The sequence below is a fragment of the Salvelinus alpinus genome, chromosome 29 (genome assembly GCF_045679555.1).
Source record: "Salvelinus alpinus chromosome 29, SLU_Salpinus.1, whole genome shotgun sequence".
NCBI classification, from domain to species: Eukaryota; Metazoa; Chordata; class Actinopteri; order Salmoniformes; family Salmonidae; genus Salvelinus; species Salvelinus alpinus.
The window spans coordinates 20,783,821-20,809,036 of NC_092114.1; the positions used below are offsets into that span (position 1 = coordinate 20,783,821).

The following is a 25,216-nucleotide window of genomic DNA, read 5'->3' on the forward strand; positions in this document are numbered from 1 at the left end:
CCAGGTGAATCCAGGTGAAAGCTATGATCCCTTATTGATGTCACTTATTAAATCCACTTCAATCAGTGTAGATGAAGGTGAGGAGACAAAGAAGGATTTTAAAGCCTTGAGACATGGATTGTGTATTTGTGCCATTCATAGGGTTTTGTTAGACTTCATTGATGTCACTTGTTAAATGCACTTCAATCAGTGTAGATGAAGGGGAGGAGACAGGTTAAAGAAGGATTTTTAAGCCTTGAGACATGGATTGTGTATTTGTGCCATTCATAGGGTTTTGTTAGACTTCATTGATGTCACTTGTTAAATTCACTTCAATCAGTGTAGAGCAAGGGGAGAAGACAAGTTAAAGAAGGATTTTTAAGCATTGAGACATGGATTGTGTATTTGTGCCATTCATAAGTTTTGTTAGACTTCAGTGCGGCTTTTGACATTATCGATCATAGTCTGTTGCTGGAAAAACGTATGTGTTATGGCTTTACACCCCCTACTATAATGTGGATAAAGAGTAACCTGTCTAACTTTAATCTTTAATAAAATGTAATAAAATGGCGCAAGGAGAAATGGCAGCAGTTTTACGTGCGCCCAACCAATTGTGCTATTATGTTTTTTTCGCGTTATTTGTAACTTATTTTGTACATAATGTTTCTGCAACCGTATCTTACGGCAAAAAAAAGCTTCTGGATATCAGGACAGCGATCACTCACCTCGGACTAGACAAATCTTTTTTCTTCAACAAGCAGGGCGCACAGGACATTCTCCGAACACCCGACAAGGCCAACATCCTAGTTATTTGCAAGAGGAAGAGACATAGGTACAGAGGACACAGAGCGGGGTGCCTTGTAAGGATCCGCAGAAGGCGAGTGGGAAAGCTGCCGTTACCGTCAATATTACTCGCCAACGTGCAATCATTGGACAATAAATTAGACGAGGTACGATCACAAATATCCTACCAACGGGACATCAAAAATTGTAATATCTTATGTTTCACGGAATCATGGCTGAATGATGACATGGATATTCAGTTAGCGGGATATACGCTGCACCGGCGGTCTGTGCATATTTGTAAACAACAGCTGGTGCACAAAATCTAAGGAATTATCTAGATTTTGCTCGCCTGAAGTAGAGTATCTTGTGATAAAATGCAGACCACTCTATTTGCCTAGAGAGTTTTCAGCTATACTTTTCGTGGCTGTTTATTTACCACCACAGACGGGTGCTGTATAAGGAAATAAGCAAACAAGAAACCGCTAACCCAGAGGCGGCGCTCCTAGTGGCCGGAGACTTTAATGCAGGGAAACTTAAATAAGTTCCACTTATTTTCTATTAACATATTAAATGTGCAATCAGAGGGGAAAAAACTCTAGACCACCTGTACTCCACACACAGAGACGCGTACAAAGCTCTCCCTCGCCCTCCATTTGGCAAATTTGACCATAATTATATCCTCCTGATTCCTGCTTACAAGCAAAAATTAAAGCAGGAAGCCCCAGTGACTCGGTCTATAAAAAAAGTGGTCAGGTGAAGCAGATGCTAAACTACAGGACTGTTTTGCTAGCACAGACTGGAATATGTTCTGGGATTCTCCCGATGGCATTGAGGATTACACCACATCAGTCACTGGCTTCATCAACAAGTGCATCGATGACATCATCCCCACAATGACTGTACGTACATACCTCAAACAGAAGCCATGGATTACAGGTAACATTCGCACTGAGATAAAGGGTAGAGCTGCCGCTTTCAAGGAGCGGGACTCTAACCCGGAAGCTTATAAGAAATCCCGCTATGCCCTCCGACGAACCATCAAACAGGCAAAGCGTCAATACAGGACTAAGATCAAATCGTACTACACCGGCTCTGATGCTCGTCAGATGTGGCAGCGCTTGCCAACTATTACAGACTACAAAGGGAAGCACAGCCGAGAGCTGCCGAGTGACACAAGCCTACCAAACGAGTTAAATAACTTCTATGCTCGCTTCGAGGCAAGTAACACTGAAACATGTATGAGAGCATCAGCTGTTCCGGACGACTGTGTGATCACGTTCTCCGCAGCCAATGTGAGTAAGACCTTTAAACAGGTCAACATTCACAAGGCTGCAGGTCCAGATGGATTACCAGGACGTGTACTCTGAGCATGCGCTGACCAACTGGCAAGTGTCTTCACTGACATTTTCAACCTCTCCCTGACCGAGTCTGTAATACCAAGATGTTTCAAGCAGACCACCATAGTCCCTGTCCCCAAGAACACTAAGATAACCTGCCTAAATGACTACCAACCCGTAGCACTCACGTCTGTAGCCATGAAATGCTTTGAAAGTCTGGACGTGGCTCACATCAACACTATTATCACAGAAACCCTAGACCCACTCCAATTTGCATACCACCCCAACAGATCCACAGATGATGCAATCTCTATTGCACTCCACACTGCCCTTGCACACCTGGACAAAAGGAACACCTTCTGTGAGAATGCTATTCATTGACTACAGCTCAGCGTTCAACACCATAGTGCCCTCAAAGCTCATCACTAAGCTAAGGACCCTGGGACTTAACACTTCCCTCTGCAACTAGATCCTGGACTTACTGACGAGCCGCCTCCAGGTGGTAAGGGTAGGTAACAACACATCCGTTACGCTGATCCTCAACACGGGGGCCCCTCAGGGGTGCGTGCTCAGTCCCCTCCTGTACTCCCTGTTCACTCATGACTCCACGGCCAGGCACGACTCCAACACCATCATTAAGTTTGTCGATCACCGACAACATTGAGACAGCCTATAGGGAGGAGGTCAGAGACCTAACCGTGTGGTGCAAGGACAACAACCTCTCCCTCAACATGATCAAGATAAAGGAGGTGATTGTGGACTACAGGAAAAGGAGGACCTAGCACGCCCCCATTCTCATCAACGGGGCCGTTGTGGAGCAGGTTGAGAGCTTGAAGTTCATTGGTATCCACATCACTAACAAACTAACATGGTCCAAGCACATCAAGACAGTCACAACTGCTCGGCATCTGACCGCAAGGCACTACAGAGGGTAGTGCGTACGGCCCAGTACATCACCGGGGCCAAGCTTCCTGCCTTCCAGGACCTCTATACCAGGCGGTGTCAGAGGAAGGCCCTAAAAATTGTCAAAGACTCCAGCCACCCTAGTCATAGACTGTTCTCTCTGCTACCGCATAGCAAGCGGTACTGGAGTGCCAAGTCTAGGTCCAAGAGTGTTCTAAACAGCTTCTGCCCCCAAGCCATAAGACTCTTGACCATCTAATCAACTGGTTACCCAGACTATTTGCATTGCCCCCCCACCCCCTTCTACGCTGCTGCTACTCTGTTATTATCTATGCATAGTCACTTTAATAACTCTACCTACATGTACATATTACCTCAATTACCTCGACACCGGTGCCCCCACACATTGACTCTGTACCCCCTGTATATAGCCCCGCTATTGTTATTTACTGCTGCTCTTTACATATTTGTTTTTCTTATTTCCTACTTTTTGGGGGGTATTTTCTTAAAACTGCATTGTTGGTTAAGGGCTTGTAAGTAAGCATTTCACTGTAAGGTCTACACCTGTTGTATTTGTCACATGCGCTGAATACAACAGGTGTAGACCTTACAGTGAAATGCTTACTTACAAGCCCTTAACCAACAATGCAGTTTGATATTTGATACATCAGAAAAGCAGAACTTAATATTTGGTACAGAAACCTTTGTTTGCAATTACAGAGATCATACGTTACCTGTAGTTCTTGACCAGGTTTGCACACACTGCAGCAGGGATTTTGGCCCACTCCTCCATACAGACCTTCTCCAGATTCTTCAGGTTTCGGGGCTGTCGCTGGGCAATACGGACTTTCAGCTCCCTCCAAAGATTTTCTATTGGGTTCAGGTCTGGAGACTGGCTAGGCCACTCCAGGACCTTGAGAAGCCTCTTACGGAGCCACTCCTTAGTTGCCCTGGCTGTGTGTTTCGAGTCGTTGTCATGCTGGAAGACCCAGCCACGACCCATCTTCAATGCTCTTACTGAGGGAAGGAGGTTGTTGGCCAAGATCCCGCAATACATGGCCCCATCCATCCTCCCCTCAATACGGTGCAGTCGTCCTGTCCCCTTTGCAGAAAAGCATCCCCAAAGAATGATGTTTCCATCTCCATCTCCATCTCCAGGTTGGGATGGTATTCTTGGGGTTGTACTCATCCTTCTTCTTCCTCCAAACACGGCGAGTGGAGTTTAGACCAAAAAGCTCTATTTTTGTCTCATCAGACCACATGACCTTCTCCCATTCCTCCTCTGGATCATCCAGATGGTCATTGGCAAACTTCAGACGGGCCTGGACATGCGCTGGCTTGAGCAGGAGGATCTTGCGTGCGCTGCAGGATTTTAATCCATGACGGCGTAGTGTGTTACTAATGGTTTTCTTTGAGACTGTGGTCCCAGCTCTCTTCAGGTCATTGACCAGGTCCTGCCATGTAGTTCTGGGCTGATCCCTCACCTTCCTCATGATCATTGATGCTCCACGAGGTGAGATCTTGCATGGAGCCCCAGACCGAGGGTGATTGACCGTCATCTTGAACTTCTTCCATTTTCTAATAATTGCGCCAACAGTTGTTGCCTTCTCACCAAGCTGCTTGCCTATTGTCCTGTAGCCCATCCCAGCCTTGTGCAGGTCTACAATTTTATCCCTGATGTCCTTGCACAGCTCTCTGGTCTTGGCCATTGTGGAGAGGTTGGAGTCTGTTTGATTGAGTGTGTGGACAGGTGTCTTTTATACAGGTAACGAGTTCAAACAGGTGCAGTTAATACAGGCAATGAGTGGAGAACAGGAGGGCTTCTTAAAGAAAAACTAACAGGTCTGTGAGAGCTGGAATTCTTACTGGTTGGTAGGTGATCAAATACTTATGTCATGCAATAAAATGCAAATGAATTACTTAAAAATCATACAATGTGATTTTCTGGATTTTTGTTTTAGATTCCGTCTCTCACAGTTGAAGTGTACCTACAGTGGGGGAAAAAAGTATTTGATCCCCTGCTGATTTTGTACGTTTGCCCACTGACAAAGAAATGATCAGTCTATAATTTTAATGGTAGGTTTATTTGAACAGTGAGAGACAGAATATCAACAAAAAAATCCAGAAAAACGCATGTCAAAAATGTTATGAATTGATTTGCATTTTAATGAGGGAAATAAGTATTTGACCCCTCTGCAAAACATGACTTAGTACTTGGTGGCAAAATCCTTGTTGGCAATCACAGAGGTCAGACGTTTCTTGTAGTTGGCCACCAGGTTTGCACACATCTCAGGAGGGATTTTGTCCCACTCCTCTTTGCAGATCTTCTTCAAGTCATTAAGGTTTCGAGGCTGACGTTTGGCAACTCGAACCTTCAGCTCCCTCCACAGATTTTCTATGGGATTAAGGTCTGGAGACTGGCTAGGCCACTCCAGGACCTTAATGTGCTTCTTCTTGAGCCACTCCTTTGTTGCCTTGGCCGTGTGTTTTGGGTCATTGTCATGCTGGAATACCCATCCACGACCCATTTTCAATACCCTGGCTGAGGGAAGGAGGTTTTCACCCAAGATTTGACGGTACATGGCCCCGTCCATCGTCCCTTTGATGCGGTGAAGTTGTCCTGTCCCTTTAGCAGAAAAACACCCCCAAAGCATAATGTTTCCACCTCCATGTTTGACGGTGGGGATGGTTTCTTGGGGTCATAGGCAGCATTCCTCCTCCTCCAAACACGGCAAGTTGGGTTGATGCCAAAGAACTCCATGTTGGTCTCATCTGACCACAACACGTTCACCCAGTTGTCCTCTGAATCATTCAGATGTTCATTGGCAAACTTCAGACGGGCATGTATATGTGCTTTCTTGAGCAGGGGGACCTTGCGGGCGCTGCAGGATTTCAGTCCTTCACGGCATAGTGTGTTACCAATTGTTTTCTTGATGACTATGGTCCCAGCTGCATTGAGATCATTGACAAGATCCTCCTGTGTAGTTCTGGGCTGATTCCTCACCGTTCTCATGATCATTGCAACTCCACGAGGTGAGATCTTGCATGGAGCCCCAGGCTGAGGGAGATTGACAGTTCTTTTGTGTTTCTTCCATTTGCGAATAATCACAGAAACTGTTGTCACCTTCTCACCAAGCTGCTTGGCGATGGTCTTGTAGCCCATTCCAGCCTTGTGTAGGTCTACAATCTTGTCCCTGACATCCTTGGAGAGCTCTTTGGTCTTGGCCAAGGTGGAGAGTTTGGAATCTGATTGATTGATTGCTTCTGTGGACAGGTATCTTTTATACAGGTAAGAAACTGAGATTAGGAGCACTCCCTTTAAGAGTGTGCTCCTAATCTCCGTTCGTTACCTGTATGAAAGACACCTGGGAGCCAGAAATCTTTTTGATTGAGAAGGGGTCAAATACTTATTTCCCTCATTAAAATGCAAATCAATTTATAACATTTTTGACATGCATTTTTCTGGATATTTTTGTTGTTATTCTGTCTCTCACTGTTCAAATAAACCTACCATTAAAATTATAGACCGATAATTTCTTTGTCAGTGGGCAAACGTACAAAATCAGCAGGGGATCAAATACTTTTTTCCCTCACTGTATGATAAAAATTACAGACCTCTACATGCTTTGTAAGTAGGAAAACCTGCAAAATCGGCAGTGTATCAAATACTTGTTCTCCCCACTGTATACATGCATACACACACGATAACATACGCACTATACACACATGTACACATGGATGGTGTGTTGTAGATATGTGGTAGTAGAGTAGGGGCTTTAGGGCACACACTTAATGTGTTGTGAAATTTGTATTGTAATGTTTTTAAAATTGTGTAACTCCCTTAATTTTGCTGGGCCCCAGGAAGAGTATCTGCTGCCTTGGCAATAATAAATACAAATACAAATGGGCAAGACAAAAGATTTAAGTGTTTTGGAACAGGGTATGGTAGTAGGTGCCAGGCGCAACGGTTTGAGTGTATCAAGAACTGCAAAACTGCTGTTTATTCACGCTCAACAGTTTCCCGTGTGTATCAAGAATGGTCCACCACCCAAAGGACATCCAGCCAACTGGATGTCAACCTGGGCCCGTATCCCTTTGGAACACTTTCGAAAACTTGTAAAGTCCGTGCCCTGGTCTGAGGGCAAAAGGGGGGTGGGCGTGCAACTCAATATTAGGAAGATGTTCTTAATGTTTGGTGTACTCAGTGTATATTTGGGCTTGAGTTTTAGGTTTTTGTCCTGCTGAAAGGTGAAGTCAATTGGAAAGCAGAAAACCAGGTTTTCCTCTAGGATTTTGCCTGTGCTTAGTTCTATTCCTGTTTCTTTTTATCCCCCCAAAAACTCCCTAGTCCTTGCTGATGACGAGTATATCCATAACATGATGCAGCCACCACCATACTTGAAAATATGAAAAGTAGTACTCAGTGATTTGTTATATTGGATTTGCCCCAAACATAATGCTTTGTATTCAGGACAAAAAGTAAATGTATTTTCAATTTTTTTTGCAGTATTACTTTAGTGCCTAATTGCAGACAGGATGCATGTTTTTGAATATTTTTATTCTGTCAAAACTTTTCACTCTGTCATTTAGGTTAGTGTTGTGGAGTAACTATATGTACAATGTTGCTGATCCATCATCAGTTTTCTCCTATCACAGCCATTAAACTGTGTAACTGTCGTGGTGAAATCCCTGAACAGTTTTCTTCCTCTCTGGCAACTGAGTTAGGAAGGATGCCTTTAACTTTGTAGTGACTGGGTGTATTAATACACCATGCTCAAAGATACATTCAGTTTCTGCTTTTTTTTATATTTACCCGTCTACCAATACGTGACCTTCTTTGCGAGGCATTGGAAAACCTCCTTGGTCTTTGTGCTTGAATCTGTGCTTGAAATTCACTCCCTTGACTGAGGAACCTTAAAGATGATTGTATGTGTGGGGTACAGTAATGAGGCAGCCATTCAAAAATCATGTTAAACACTATTATTGCACACAGAGTGAGTCCATTCAACTTACAGTTGAAGTCAGAAGTTTACATACACTTAGGTTGGAGTCATTAAAACTCGTTTTTCAACCACTCCACAAATTTCTTGTTAACAAACTATAGTTTGGCAAGTCGGTTAGGACATCTACTTTGTGCATGACACAAGTAATTTTTCCAACAATTGTTTACAAACAGATTATTTCACTTATATTTCACTGTATCACAATTCCAGTGGGTCAGAAGTTTACATACACTAAGTTGACTGTGCCGTTAAACAGCTTGGAAAATTTCCGAAAATTATGTCATGGCTTTAGAAGCTTCTGATAGGCTAATTGACATAATTTGAGTCAATTGGAGGTGTACCTGTGGATGCATTTCAAGGCCTACCTTCAAACTCAGTGCCTCTTTGCTTGACATCATGGGAAAATCAAAAGAAATCAGCCTAGACCTCCACAAGTCTGGTTCATCCTTGGGAGCAATTTCCAAATGCCTGAAGGTACCACTTTCATTTGTACAAACAAAAGTATAATAACCATGGGACCACGCAGCCGTCATACCGCTCAGGATGGGGACGCGTTCTGTCTCCTAGAGATGAACGTACTTTGGTGCGATAAGTGCAAATCAATCCCAGAACAACAGCAAAGGATCGTGTGAAGATGCTGGAGGAAACAGGTACAAAAGTATCTATATCCCACCGGGTCCGGATGGTTTTCCAACCGAATTTTACAGGACGTTTTCTGGTCTGCTTTGCCCATTCTTGTCTCGACTATTTGCAGAGTGCCTTGATACCTCAAAGCTACCGCCTACTCTTTATCAGGCTTCAATTTCATTACTATTAAAGAAAAACAAAGACCCCCTGGAATGTGGATCCTATCGCCCAATCTCGCTTTTAAACTGTGATTACAAAATTCTAGCCAAGCTTTTAGCCATCCGTATGGAAGGCTCGCTGCACCAAGTAATACACTCTGACCAGACTGGCTTTGTGAGAAATAGGCATTTGTTTTTCAATATTAGGCGCCTTATGAATATACTGTACTCCCCAGCGTCGGAGGACCCAGAGGTAGTGGTCTCACTTGATGCAGAAAAAGCGTTTGACCGCGTTGAGTGGGATTACCTAACAGCTACCCTTTATAGATTTGGCTTTGGTCCCAAATTCATTGCGTGGATAAAGATTCTTTATTTTTCCCCCATGGCTTCGGTACGGACTAACAACTTGTCCTCTGACTATTTTCCCTTGCACCGCGGATCCAGACAGGGCTGTCCACTCTCCCCCTTGTTGTTTGCTTTGGCAATCGAACCTCTCGCCATTGCACTACGCTCTAATGATGCCATTCAAGGAATAATCAGGACGGGCTCAGAGCAGAAAGTCTCGCTATATGCGGATGACCTCCTTTTGTTTATCTCTAACCCTGATACCTCATTGCCACGCGCCTTATCTGTTCTTAAAAGGTTTGGATCAATCTCAGGGTACAAGCTGAATCTAGGCAAGAGTGAGCTTTTTCCTGTAAACAAGGCTGCTTTAAAGTGCTCTTTTACAAGTTCTCAGTTTAGGATTGTCCGGGATCAATTCACCTACTTGGGAGTTAAAGTGACAAGGAAATATTCAAATCTGTTTCAGGAAAACTTGGTTGCTCTAGCAGACAGTTTGAAACAATCTTTTACTTTTTGGAAGTCGCTACCTCTTTCTCTTATCGGAAGGATTAATGTCATTAAAATGAGTGTGTTGCCCAAATTTCTATATTTATTTCAATGTTTACCCATTTTTATTCCAAAATCTTTTTTTATTTCACTGGATCAAACATTCATGCATTTCATTTGGGATGGCAAGGTACCACGGATTGGTAAAAAACATTTACAGAAGCCTAAGTCATTGGGGGGTTTAGCTCTACCAAATTTTCAGACATACTATTGGGCTGCAAATTTCAGAGCCCTTCTGTACTGGCTGCAGACTGATCCTACTGGCCCCAGACCACTCTGGGTCCAGATGGAGTCTGAATCGTGTAAACCTGCTGCACTTTCTTCTGTGTTGTGCTCGTCTCTCCCAGTGTCCCTAGGCAAAAGGTGTGTCAACCCAATTGTAAAGCAGTCTCTTAAAATTTGGAATCAGTTCCGTTTAGCCTTTGGCCTCCGAGGCTTTTCTCTATCAGGCCCAATCAATCAGAACATTTTATTTCCTCCATCTTTGAATGATGGGGCTTTTGGCATCTGGCACTCACTAGGCCTCTCCTCACTAGCCCAATTATTCTTTGATGACACATTTGCCTCTTTTGCTCAGCTACAGGAAAGGTTCAACCTCCCCCAATCCCACTTTTTCCGCTATCTCCAGACTAGGAACTTTGTCAGAGCTAACACACCTGAATTTCCCCATAGGCCTGCGAATACAGCTATAGAGAGCATCTTGGAGCTGAACAAGCTTCCTAGGGGCACAATTTCAGATGTATATGCAATCATTCATGACTTACAGAACCCTTCTTTGGTGCCTTTAAAGACTCGATGGGAAAAGGATTTGGGGGAGGAACTTGGGGAAGACACCTGGGAATCTGTGCTGCGCAGGGTGCATTCATCCTCTTTTAGCACTAGACACAGCCTCATTCAATTCAAGGTGGTTCACCGTATCCACTGGTCTGGGGCCAGACTTGGAAGAATATTCTCTGATTTTGATCCTACCTGTGTCAGATGTAAAATTGAACCAGCCACACTGTTGCATATGTTCTGGGGCTGTCATAAACTGTCAGGTTTCTGGGAATTAATATTTAAATGTTTCTCTGATATATATGACACTGTTATAGATCCGTCTCCCCTTACAGCCCTTTTTGGTGTACTGCCCATAGGTACCCCCCTGTCAAGAATCCAGTCGGACACTGTTGCTTATACAACTCTTTTAGCTAGACGGCTAATACTACAGAACTGGAAGATGGCAGCTCCCCCATCTTATACATATTGGGTGAGAGATGTGTTGTGCTCTCTGAAACTAGAAAAAATTAAATTCAATTCACGTGGGAACCCCAAACTGTTTAATGAGGCTTGGGCTCCATTCCGGTGTTACTTTAAACAGTCCATCCTCTGATGGCATTCCTATTAAAACCAAAATAAGTCTGTATTTGACCCCCCTGTGACTTACTTAGGGGTTGGATGAGCATTTCTCTGTGTTTTTTCTGGGGGGGGGGGCATTAAGGTTGATGTGCTTATTGATTGTGACCTGCGGATGCCTTGTTCATCTTGCCGGGGCAGAGACTAAGGTGTGAGCTTGTTTTTCCCAGTTATTTTTATTTTTAAATTTTGTTCACGCCTACATAAAATTATTATTATTCATTTTTTATTTTAAAGCATTGTAAACTTTTCATTTTTGGTCCAGTGGATGGTTGGTCTGTGGCCTTGACTGTCTGTGAGTGGTTGCATTTCTCCACCCCATCCCTTGACTGTTTACAGGAACAATGGTGAGGTGGTTGCTCTGTCCCTATACTATAGATTGCCCTTTAACCTTTGTAGCCTTCTGCCTGGTGCGTTTAACTTGTCTAAAGTATGGTATCTTTAAAGCTATTTTTTTTTAATGTATTATTTGTATTTTTTTCTAGTTGAGTATATTATTTATATTGCTTTGTCTTGTCTGTGTGTGTAAAACTTAATAAACAGAGTTTTCAAAAAAAAAAAAGTATCTATATCTGCAGTACAACGAGTCCTATATCGACATAACCTGAAAGGCCACTCAGCAAGGAAGAAGCCACTGCTCCAAAACCGCCATAAAAAAGCCAGACTACGGGTTGCAACTGCACATGGGGACAAAGATCGTACTTTTTGGAGAAATGTCCTCTGGTCTGATGAAACAAAAATAGAACTGTTTGGCCATAATGACCATCGTTATGTTTGGAGGAAAAAGGGGGTGGCTTGCAAGCCAAAGAACACCATCCCAACCATGAAGCACGGGGGTGGCAGCATCATGTTGTGGGGGTGCTTTGCTGCAGGAGGGACTAGTGCACTTCACAAATAGATGGCATCACGAGGAAGGAAAATGATGTGGACATATTGAAGCAGCATCTCAAGACATCAGTCAGGAAGTTAAAGCTTGGTCGCAAATGGGTTTACCAAATGGACAATGACCCCAAGCATACTTCCAAAATTGTGGCAAAATGGCTTAAGGACAACAAAGTCAAGGTATTGGAGTGGCCATCACAATGCCCTGACCTTAATCCCATAGAAAATATGTGTGCAGAACTGAAAAAGTGTGTGCGAGCAAGGAGGCCTACAAACCTGACTCAGTTACACCAGCTCTGTCAGGAGGAATGGGCCAAAATTCACCCAACTTATTGTGGGAAGCTTGTGGAAGGCTACCCAACACATTGACCCAAGTTAAACAATTTAAAGGCAATGCTACCAAATACTAATTAAGTGTATGTAAACTTTTGACCCACTAGGAATGTGATGAAAGAAATAAAAGCTGAAATAAATCAATCTCTCTACTATTATTCTAACATTTCACATTCTTAAAATAAAGTGGTGATCTTAACTGATCTAAGACAGGGAATTTTTACTTGGATTAAATATCATGGAATTGTGAAAAACTGAGTTTAAATGTATTTGGCTAAGGTGTATGTAAACTTCCGACTTCAACTGTGTTATGTGACTTTTTCAGCTAATTTATACTCATGAACCTATTTAGGATGGCCATAACATAGGGTTGACTACTTATTGACTCAAGACATTTCAGCTTTTAATTGTTTATTCATTAAAATTTTAAAAATAAATATATAAAAATCCACTTTGACATTGTGAGGTATTGTGTGTATATCAGTGGCACAAAATGTATATTTAATCCATTTAAAATTCAAGCTGTAACACAACAAAATGTGGGAAGAGTCAAGGGGTGTGAATATTTTCTGAATGCACTGTATCTCAAATATACTGAGGGGGAAATGAGAAATGACTGAGTGAAGGGGTTTGAAACAAAACAGCTGAGGACGAAACAAAAGGTCAAGAAAAAAGAGGTTGGATGGATGTTTGTTGTTTTCCCCCTGTTAGAAGCTCTGCCTGGTCTGCAGAGTGAGACAGCGTGGCGTTGCGGGGTGATTTCCTCCCTCTCCCCTGACTGCAGCCAGACTAGGCTCCAGGCCGGACCGGAGCAGGGGCCCCGGTTAGAGCCGCCAGTCCCACCACAATGAGCCGCTTTGGGCTGTGGTCTGGCCTCCGCGGGCTGCAGGCCAGCTCTCCCTCTGAACCTCCAACCTCCACCCCTCCTCTCTGCCCCTCTCCATCCCCTACGCCCCTGGCTGTGACTCAGAGAAACAGGGACGGAGGAGGGAAAGGAAGGGGGGGGGGGGGGGGGGGTCTTCTAGGGGCATTAGGGGCCGACAAAGGGGGGTCAGGGGCACAGATAGTTCCTGACAGGTGGACCTGTTCCATAGAGGGGCCCACCTCTCCACCATAGAGGGGCCCACCTCTCCACCTCCTTTACCCAGGGATGAGGGATGAGGGCTGGGCAGGCCCGTCCAGGCGATAGGTACTGTGGAGCAGAATGCTTGGTGTTCTGGCTGGCTATCACTGTCTAACAGCAATAGTAACACTTAGCTGGTTTTGTGCTCTGATGTGTGCCTATGGCATGGGCAGGGGCTGGGTGGCAGCCAATGGCATGGGCAGGGGCTGGGGTGGCATCCAATCAAAGCAAGGCTTCTGATTCTGGGTTTGTTACACTAACTTCCTACCCAATGCTTCTGTGCCTGATTGGAGTTTCTCAAACGAATCTCTGTAATTCAAGAGAGTTTTAACATTCAAATGGATGGGAATCGGTGCTAGAGGGCAATTAATTTAATCACTGTATGCCATCATAAATGTGAATATATAGCCTATAGAGATAATAAAAATGAAATTAAATATCTTGTGGCGTCACATGAGATGACTAAGTACAGCATGTGATGTTGTCTAATCATGTCATGACTCATGACACAGAATAGACAACAGTGTTTTATTCAGCATCGTGATTCCCTGAAGTGAAATCAACGTAACACTTAACATCTTTAAGCTTTTCTAAAGGACAGATGAAATATAGGCATTTAAGTGATTCTGATGACGCATGTAAACTGTCTGATCTGAATTGATGTAGGACTGAATATAAATGAGCTTTATAATGGGAAATGAGATAGTGTACTACTCTTGTTACTCTGTCGGAATCAAGATTGGGCTAAAGGCATCCGCATGCTTCCCAGCCGAAAAGATGGGGCTAAAGGCATCCGCATGCTTCCCAGCCGAAAAGATGGGGCTAAAGGCATCCGAATGCTTCCCAGCCGAAAAGATGGGGCTAAAGGCATCCGCATGCTTCCCAGCCGAAAAGATGGGGCTAAAGGCATCCGCATGCTTCCCAGCCGAAAAGATGGGGCTAAAGGCATCCGCATGCTTCCCAGCCGAAAAGATGGGGCTAAAGGCATCCGCATGCTTCCCAGCCGAAAAGATGGGGCTAAAGGCATCCGCATGCTTCCCAGCCGAAAAGATGGGGCTAAAGGCATCCGCATGCTTCCCAGCCGAAAAGATGGGGCTAAAGGCATCCGAATGCTTCCCAGCCGAAAAGATGGGGCTAAAGGCATCCGCATGCTTCCCAGCCGAAAAGATGGGGCTAAAGGCATCCGCATGCTCCCCAGCCGAAAAGATGGGGCTAAAGGCATCCGCATGCTCCCCAGCCGAAAAGATGGGGCTAAAGGCATCCGCATGCTCCCCAGCCGAAAAGATGGGGCTAAAGGCATCCGCATGCTCCCCAGCCGAAAAGATGGGGCTAAAGGCATCCGCATGCTTCCCAGCCGATGTTTTTGTTTGTTTTGGACTTCGGTGAGGGTTTGGGCACACCATCTTTTTACTGGAGGCAAGCCAAAGTTCTTCGGTGATTGGTCAACAGTGGGGATTCCTCAATAAAGTGTTTGTTGTCATTCAATGAGTGGCGACTCGTTTTTATGCAATTTATTTTATTGAGAAATACTGCGCCAAACTTCTTACATAAATATAAAATGGTGCGACTAAGATCTCCTTTGTAAAAAAAAAAAAATGAATAACAGATTTCTTGTTATCTAAATTCTGACTATTTTGAAGAAGGGCATACTGGCTACGGTGTCTCAAAATGGACAAACCGTACTATTGCCGCTTTTTTCTCATTTTCCAATTGAAGGTGTTTTAAGGGAGTATGCGAGCACACTCGTTCGGTTCGGCTAAGCGCCAGCTGAACTGAATCATGCTGATGCATTTAGGGCTCAACTACAAGGTCTGCCTTCTGATTTAAACGTGGGATGTTACGGCTTGTCTATTTCTTTCTCTCTCTCTTTTCAATTCAATTCAAGGGGCTTTATTGGCATGGGAAACATATGTTTACATTGCCAAAGCTAGGGAAATAGATAATAAACAAAAATGAAATAAACAATAAAAAATGAACAGTGAACATTACACTCACAAAAGTTCCAAAAGAATAAAGACATTTCAAATGTCATATGTCTAAATACAGTGTTGTAACGATGTGCAAATAGTTAAAGTAAAACATTGAAAATAAATAAACATAAATATGGGTTGTATTTACTATCGTATTTGTTCACTGGTTGCCTTTTTTTTGTGGCGACAGGTCACAAATCTTGCTGCTGTGATGGCACACTGGTATTTAACTTTTCTCTCTCTCTCTCTCTCTCTCTCTCACCATCTCTTCTCTCTCTCTCCCCCCATTTCTTCCCCTCTCTCTGTTGTGTCACTCTCTTTCAGCTGTCTGGTGGGGACCCGTCCCGCTCTGTTCTCATCCAGGTAGCAGAGTCCGCTTACAGGTTTGGCCTGGGTTCCATCGCTGGCGGTAAGTCAAGGCTATGTCTCAAATAGCACCCTATTCCCTATGTAGTGGATAACCCTATTCCCTATGTAGTGGATAACCCTATTCCCTATGTAGTGGATAACCCTATTCCCTATGTAGTGGATAACCCTATTCCCTATGTAGTGGATAACCCTATTCTCTATGTAGTGGATAACCCTATTCCCTATGTAGTGGATAACCCTATTCCCTATGTAGTGGATAGCCCTATTCCCTATGTAGTGGATAACCCTATTCCCTATGTAGTAGATAACCCTATTCCCTATGTAGTGGATAACCCTATTCCCTATGTAGTGGATAACCCTATTCCCTATGTAGTGGATAACCCTATTCCCTATGTAGTGGATAACCCTATTCCCTATGTAGTGGATAACCCTATTCCCTATGTAGTAGATAACCCTATTCTCTATGTAGTGGATAACTTGTCAAATGTAATGCACTACATAGGGAAAAAGGTGCAATTTGGGACAAGCCCCATGTCAAGTCACAAGTCATTGTGTCACCACCACCCCCTCACCTGCCCCCCCTACCCCCATCACCCTCCAACCTCATAAGAAAATAGAAAACAAAGGGCTTCCTATTGCGTTCTGCAGGGGCGATTCCTCCACCACTTAAATAGGACAGGGGCTCTATGCACCATGGGAACCTCCCTGTGTTTGGACTCTTTTGTACCTGTGAATGATCAGAGAGAAGGGACTTTTTGGGGGAGGGGTGGGGGCAATGTGGGGTCGGGGGTGGATGTGGTGCCTGTGTTTGGCTCCAGACTACTCCCCCCCCCCCCCCCCCCCTACAGGAGACAGGCTAGTAAGAGGTAGTGCCCCCCCCTACAGGAGACAGGTTAGTAAAAGGTAGTGTCGTCCCCCCCCCTACAGGAGACAGGCTAGTAAGAGGTACTGACCCCCCCTACAGGAGACAGGTTAGTAAGAGGTAGTGTCCCCCCACCCCCCCTACAGGAGACAGGTTAGTAAGAGGTAGTGTGTGTGTCCCCTACAGGAGACAGGTTAGTAAGAGGTAGTGTGTGTGTCCCCTACAGGAGACAGGCTAGTAAGAGGTACTGACCCCCCCTACAGGAGACAGGTTAGTAAGAGGTACTGACCCCCCCTACAGGAGACAGGCTAGTAAGAGGTACTGACCCCCCCTACAGGAGACAGGCTAGTAAGAGGTACTGACCCCCCCACTACAGGAGACAGGCTAGTAAGAGGTACTGACCCCCCCTACAGGAGACAGGCTAGTAAGAGGTACTGACCCCCCCACTACAGGAGACAGGCTAGTAAGAGGTACTGACCCCCCCTACAGGAGACAGGTTAGTAAGAGGTAGTGTGTGTGTCCCCTACAGGAGACAGGTTAGTAAGAGGTAGTGACCCCCCCCTACAGGAGACAGGTTAGTAAGAGGTAGTGTCCCCCCCCCCCCTACAGGAGACAGGTTAGTAAGAGGTAGTGTGTGTGTCCCCTACAGGAGACAGGTTAGTAAGAGGTAGTGTGTGTGTCCCCTACAGGAGACAGGTTAGTAAGAGGTAGTGTCGTCCCCCCCCCTACAGGAGACAGGTTAGTAAGAGGTACTGACCCCCCCTACAGGAGACAGGCTAGTAAGGGGTACTGACCCCCCCTACAGGAGACAGGCTAGTAAGAGGTACTGACCCCCCCTACAGGAGACAGGCTAGTAAGAGGTACTGACACCCCCTACAGGAGACAGGCTAGTAAGAGGTACTGACCCCCCCCCTACAGGAGACAGGCTAGTAAGGGGTACTGACCCCCCCTACAGGAGACAGGCTAGTAAGAGGTACTGACCCCCCCTACAGGAGACAGGCTAGTAAGGGGTACTGACCCCCCCTACAGGAGACAGGCTAGTAAGAGGTACTGACCCCCCCTACAGGAGACAGGCTAGTAAGAGGTACTGACACCCCCTACAGGAGACAGGCTAGTAAGAGGTACTGACCCCCCCCCTACAGGAGACAGGCTAGTAAGGGGTACTGACCCCCCCTACAGGAGACAGGCTAGTAAGAGGTACTGACCCCCCCTACAGGAGACAGGCTAGTAAGGGGTACTGACCCCCCCTACAGGAGACAGGCTAGTAAGAGGTACTGACCCCCCCTACAGGAGACAGGTTAATAAGCGGTAGTGACCCCCCCCCCCCTATGTCTGGTGTACACTACACGACTTTCAAAATCCTAACATCACTGGGCCTCTCACATTAAATTACCCATCTTTCCTCTAGTTTTTTGTCCTGCCAACATAGTGATGCGCACACTAAATGATGTGATACAGACAGGGGTCACCCACTACAAGATGATGTGATTAGTTTGTTAACGTCGCTAGAACGAGCTGTGGCTCAACGCAGCCTCATAAACGCTTTCAAATATCTAGCCAACATTTTGAATTGAATAACATTGCTTGTGAACTACAGAGCTGTAACGATTTGACACTTTGGCTTTGGTTAAAGGCAAGTACAAACACATGGCGAGCTCTCATTGGCGGGCTCTCGTTGGCTATTGCTGATCACCATTCTCAAAACTTGTCGTTACAGATCTCACACTACAAGAGCATTGTAGATTTTGTCCCAATAAAATCAAACATATTTGAAAATATCGAGACTTCTGGGACTGCTCAAACTGGATCGGTAGCCCTCAGATTGCGTCACATTAAACGAGCGTCAGTGACGGCCGCGCGCCCCGAGCAACGACATGGGGATTTGTCTCCGATCTCAAAAATGTGTCTTTGACAGCTAATTCAGGGCCAAAATCGTGTAGTGTACGCCCGGCTTTATAACGAGCTAAAAAATGAATTTATAACATCTCCCCTCCCCTACTTCCTTCATAGCATTTATGTCATGTGTTTTTCCAGCTGTGGGAGCCACAGCAGTGTACCCCATAGACCTAGTGAAGACCAGGATGCAGAACCAGAGGACCACAGGCTCCCTGGTGGAAGAGCTCATGTACAAGAACAGCTTGGACTGCTTCAAGAAGGTGCTGCGTTACGAAGGCTTCTTCGGCCTCTATAGAGGTCAGTACCAGATGAGATGTGTCCCAAATGGCACCCTATTCCCTACATAGTACTCTGCTTTTGGCCAGAGTAGTTCACTATATAGGTATATAGTGACAGGCTAATGGGTAGAGGGAGGCACAGATTTAGGGTCAGTTTACCCTCCTCTAATCCTAACTTTAACCATAACCTGGTACAACACAAATCTGACCATAGATTAGCGTCTAGCTGTGACTTCATATCACTCCATCACAACAACAGATGGGGTTTAGAGGTTTGGGAGAGGAGAGAGGACGAGGAGAGGTGGGCGGGTTTGAGTTCACCTTCCCTCTGACCTGGCTTCTTTGAAGTGATTAAAGGTAGTCTCGGGAGTTTTCGGGAGGACAATGCACTGCCACATACCAGCAGAGCTCTGTCACAATGGTAGAGTGTGACTGCCCCTGCCAGACTTCAACTGGCATTCATTTAATAAGTACCTGCACTCAGGGAGCGGGGGGTGGTTCTCAAACAACACACACTATATCGGAATTCTCAGGATTATGATTGACAGGCGAGTTCTCCCGTGAGGGTTCTACGAGGAAGTGGGAAGTCTTAGTGTCTGTCACAGGACACCAAGCCTTTAGAGAGGTCTCTGACATTATAGACACAGTCAGACAGACCTGGCACCGTCGCACAGGTACATCAGTTGTGGGTTCCAAATGGCATCCTATTCTCTTTATAGTGCACCACGTTTGACCAGGGCCCATAGGACCCATGGTAGTGCACTATGAATAGAGGGCCATTTGGAACACATCCCGTGTGACAAAAAACATCCAACGGTGCAGATCAATTTGAATGGCTGTCTGGAGTCTGGAGATATGGTACATTACAATCTGAATAACACCCTGAACTATACAATCTGAAAACATACTGAACTATACAATCTGAAAACACACTGAACTATACAATCTCAAAACATACTGTACTTTACAATTTGAAAACACTGAATTTTACAATCTGAAAACACACTGAACTATACAATCTGAAAACACTGAATTTTACAATCTGAAAACACACTGAACTATACAATCTGAAAACACACTGAATTTTACCATCTGAAAACACACTGAACTATACAATCTGAAAACACTGAATTTTACAATCTGAAAACACACTGAACTATACAATCTGAAAACACACTGAATTTTACAATCTGAAAACACACTGAACTATACAATCAGAAAACATACTGAACTTTACAATCTGAAAACACTGAATTTTACCATCTGAAAACACACTGAACTATACAATCTGAAAACATACTGAACTATACAATCTGAAAACATACTGAACTTTACAATCTGAAAACACAGAATTTTACAATGTGAAAACACACTGAACTATACAATCAGAAAACATACTGAATTTTACAATGTGAAAACACACTGAACTTTACAATCTGAAATAGAGGTCGACCGATTAATCGGAATGGCCGATTAATTAGGGCCGATTTCAAGTTTTCATAACAATCGGAAATCGGTATTTTTGGACACCGATTTGGCCGATAAAAAAATATATAACTTTATTTAACTAGGCAAGTCAGTTAAGAACACATTCTTATTTTCAATGACGGCCTAGGAATGGTGGGTTAACTGCCTTGTTCAGGGACAGAACAACAGATTTTTACCTTGTCAGCTCGGGGATTCAATCTTGCAACCTTACGGTTAACTAGTCCAACGCTCTAACCACCTGATTACATTGGAACCCACGAGGAGCCTGCCTGTTACGCGAATGCAGTAAGAAGCCAAGGTAAGTTGCTTGCTAGCATTAAACTTATCTTATAAAAAACAATCAATCAATGAATCATAATCAGTAGTTAACTACACATGGTTGATGATATTACTAGTTTATCTAGCGTGTCCTGCGTTGCATATAATCGATGCAGTGGCATTCGCGAAAAAGGACTGTCGTTGCTCCAACGTGTACCTAACCATAAACATCAATGCCTTTCTTAAAATCAATAAACAAGTATATATTTTTAAACCTGCATATTTAGTTAATATTGCCTGCTACCATGAATTTCTTTTAACTTGGAAAAATGGTGTCACTTCTCTTGCAACAGAGTCAGGGTATATGCAGCAGTTTGGGCCGCCTAGCTCATTGCAAACTGTGTGAAGACTATTTCTTCCAAACAAAGACAGCCAACTTCGCCAAACGGGGGATGATTTAACAAAAGCGCATTTTCGAAAAAAGCACAATCGTTGCACGACTCTACGTAACCATAAACATCAATGCCTTTCTTAAAATCAATACAGAAGTATATATTTTTAAACCTGCGTATTTAGCTAAAATAAATCCAGGTTAGCAGGCAATATTAACCAGGTGAAATTGTGTCACTTCTCTTGCGTTCATTGCACGCAGAGTCAGGGTATATGCAACAGTTTGGGCCGCCTGGCTCGTTGCGAACTAATTTGCCAGAATTTTACGTAATTATGACATAACATTGAAGGTTGTGCAATGTAACAGGAATATTTAGACTTATGGATGCACCCGTTAGATAAAATACGGAACGGTTCCGTATTTCATTGAAAGAATAAACGTTTTGTTTTCGAGATGATAGTTTCCGGATTCGACCATATTAATGACCTAAGGCTCGTATTTCTGTGTGTTATTATATTATAATTAAGTCTATGATTTGATAGAGCAGTCTGACTGAGCAATGGTAGGCACCAGCAGGCTCGTAAGCATTCATTCAAACAGCAATTTTGTGCGTTTTGCCAGCAGCTCTTCGCAATGCTTCAAGCATTGAGCTGTTTATGACTTCAAGCCTATCAACTCCCGAGATTAGGCTGGTGTAACCGATGTGAAATGGCTAGCTAGTTAGCGGGGTGCGCGCTAATAGCGTTTCAAACGTCACTCGCTCTGAGACTTGGAGTAGTTGTTCCCCTTGCTCTGTATGGGTAACGCTGCTTCGAGGGTGGCTGTTGTCGATGTGTTCCTGGTTCGAGCCCAGGTAGGAGCGAGGAGAGGGACGGAAGCTATACTGTTACACTGGCAATACTAAAGTGCCTATAAGAACATCCAATAGTCAAAGGTATATGAAATACAAATCGTATAGAGAGAAATAGTTCTATAATTCCTATAATAACTACAACCTAAAACTTCTTACCTGGGAATATTGAAGACTCATGTTAAAAGGAACCACCAGCTTTCATATGTTCTCATGTTCTGAGCAAGGAACTTAAACGTTCATGGCACATATTGCACTTTTACTTTCTTCTCCAACACTTTGTTTTTGCTTTATTTAAACCAAATTGAACATGTTTCATTATTTATTTGAGGCTAAATTGATTTTATTGATGTATTATATTAAGTTAAAATAAGTGTTCATTCAGTATTGTTGTAATTGTCATTATTACAAATAAAATAAAAAAATTGGCCGATTAATCGGTATCGGCTTTTTTTGGTCCTCCAATAATCGGTATCGGCGTTGAAAAATCATAATCGGTCGACCTCTAATCTGAAAACACACTGAACTTAAAAAGAGAAATACAAAAAGAAACGTTCTTATATTCTCTTGAATCTCACACATTTCATTCACAATTCCCTCATTAACATTGATCTACTGTGTAGTAATGCTGGTTATATTATATTAGCCACTGAGGAGAGCGTCATAAGCCAACTTTATCTAATGTAATGAAGCTGAGCATTTTCCCTCTCCTCCTGTTTCCCTTACTGAATGAGCTGTGCATTAGAATGGTGAGACAGCCAGACCAGAACACACACACACTGCAAACACTAGGATGATGTCACGGTCTCTAGACAGGAACCCATGCGTAAACAACGCAGCAGCATGAGAAAACAATAAGCGTCTCTTAACTACAACTGTGAGTCGCTATGGGCCATTTAATAAAAAAATGACTTGTGTGTGGTTCTCTGCCTGAGCCCTTCCACAAAAACAACTAACACTCCTGTTTCTGTTTGTGAGTCCCAGCCCAGATGAAGATAATCATATGTTTGTGCTCCTGTGTCTGTTTCTGACTGTGTGGCCTGTTTTGGGCCCTGCGTTCACTACCCCCCTTCACCCCCTCCACTATTAACTTTGTTTGTTACTTTAGGGACGGGGGGACGGGGGGAGGGAGGAAGATGGGGGGTAGTAAGAGGGGGGTCCATCCATCGCACTCGAATCAGATTATTTTGTTTATTTTTATCCGGCTGGAAGTCTTTGCGTTGTAATTGAGGGCTGTGTAAACTTTGGTTAGTGTTTTCAGTTTTTTTTTCTATTCTGGGAAGGAGCTACTAGTCAATGTTTCTTTCACTTTGTTAGTCTGTTAAGCCCCTGATGCCCCCACACCACATCAATAGTGTTCATTAGTGTCTGGGGATCAGGCAGAATTGGATTCATCAGGGTATGTGTTTAATGTGGAGGGGGTCTGTGCTGTGCTGCTGCCTGCGTGTGTATGTGTGTGTGTGTGTGTGTGTGTGTATTGTACTTCCTTGGCCCTTCTCTTTTCTAATCATGTTGTGTCCTAATGATAGGTCTGGTACCACAGCTACTGGGCGTGGCCCCGGAGAAAGCCATAAAGCTGACAGTAAGTGCCTTGTTTTTCCACATGGAGACCAGTCAGGCCCCAGTTTCAGGCCCCAGTCACCATGGAGCCCCTCACTGAGCCCTAGTTTAACATTTACCTCTAGTTTTAGTTTAATGTACAGTACAGATTTTATGTGCACACTCACACACGCACACACTCACACACACATGCAGGCACAGGCATGCATACAAATACACACAGTGTGTGTGTCTGACTGTCTCTCTGTGTGTGTCTAATGTTTAGTGTTCTCGCCACAGGTCAATGACTTTATCAGAGGGAAGACCAGACAGAAGGATGGATTAATCCCTGTACCTGCTGAGATCCTGGCTGGTGCATGTGTGAGTATCATCTCATTGATCAGCCTCCATCCACATAGAAGCTAACTAGACAGGCATGTTTTACCTGTTGCAGGTTTAGGCCCACTGGAGGATGACATTCACGTCTTGCACCACCAACTGACCTGAGATCAGGTGTTTCTAAACTGGACGACACACAGACGGAGACAGACAGGGCTGCTACCTGAGAGACTGCCCCCCCACCTCGACCCCACTACCCCCACCCTGTGTTTGATCAGTAAGCTGTCACCCCCCCCCCCCCCCCCACCCCATCCCTTTAGTTCTACTAGACCCTATAGCACCCCCCCCCCAACCAATGAATAGAGGCCTTTCACCAGGGAGCTGTTTGATGCCGATCACTAAAGCAGAATATTTAGGGTACACAAGTCATTATGTGTACCCACATACTTGCCATGTGCACGCAAGCGACTACAACTCAATTAAGGTTATGAATGAATGTTTTGAGGAGGTTTATTTGGAGAGATTTTGAAATGAGAGACGTTAGTATGGAAATTGTGTGTCGCAAATAACACATGTAGAGTGGAATGTTGAAGATAAAAAGGACAGCTTTTTTTTATTTTATCTTGAGTGTCGGAAAAAAAGGTTGTTCTATACATGCTGTACGTTCAGGCCAGAGTAGTGGGACGTAGTGTATGTGGACTGGGATGAGGACGGATGGATTTTCCCTCTTTATCACTGTGAGCTGATCTGACCGTTCCTTTCATCCTGTCCCTTCTTCTGGTGTTAGTGCTGGACAGTCCTCTCCTGTTATCACTCACTCACACACCCCAGCGCACAGCACACACACACACCAGTGACACACACACAGAGACACATGCATGCACATGGAGACACACACACGGGCGCGTGGGCACAAACACAGAAACATTCACAGACAGACACACACATGTACGCGCACGCAAACACAGAGATAAATACACACACAGTCAGATGCACAGACTCAGACACTCAGACACACACACACGGATGCATGCAGGCACACACACACACACACACACACACACACACACACACACACACACACACACACACACACACACACACACACACACACACACACACACACACACACACACACACACACACACACACACACACACACACACACTGTTTAGTGGACTTCAGCCACATCACATGAAGTCTGTTTATATGATTTGGAAACTGTGAAAGTGTTGGTTTGGACTTCAGCAACAGTCCCAGACCAGTAGTCTGACAGGACAGAAGAGAAAGAGCCTGGAGGGAGGGAGGGAGGGAGGGAGGGAGGGAGAGAGGGAGGGAAGGAAGGAGGGAGGGAGGGAGGGAGGGAGGGAGGGAGGGAGGGAGGGAGGGAGGGAGGGAGGGAGGGAGGGAGGGAGGGAGGGAGGGGTGTAAATAACGTTTTTACAAATCTATTACTGTTAAATAGGACTGGTGAGGATCTAGACATTTTCTTATCTTCTCCTCTCTTCTCTTCTCTTCTCTTTTCTCTCCTCTTCTCCTCTCTTCTCGCTTCTCTTCTACTC

At 44.5% G+C, this 25,216-nt stretch overlaps 1 protein-coding gene across 1 annotated transcript in view; it reads left to right on the forward strand.

The window, feature by feature from the left end:
- Positions 1 to 25,216, forward strand: part of LOC139559284 (electrogenic aspartate/glutamate antiporter SLC25A13, mitochondrial-like) — a 98,306-nt gene that overhangs the window by 41,762 nt on the left and 31,328 nt on the right. The window contains exons 10-13 of the mRNA XM_071375141.1: positions 15,709 to 15,793; positions 18,650 to 18,808; positions 23,306 to 23,358; positions 23,616 to 23,696. Coding sequence (XP_071231242.1) covers positions 15,709 to 15,793; positions 18,650 to 18,808; positions 23,306 to 23,358; positions 23,616 to 23,696 — 378 coding nt within the window. The remainder of the gene's footprint in view (positions 1 to 15,708; positions 15,794 to 18,649; positions 18,809 to 23,305; positions 23,359 to 23,615; positions 23,697 to 25,216) is intronic.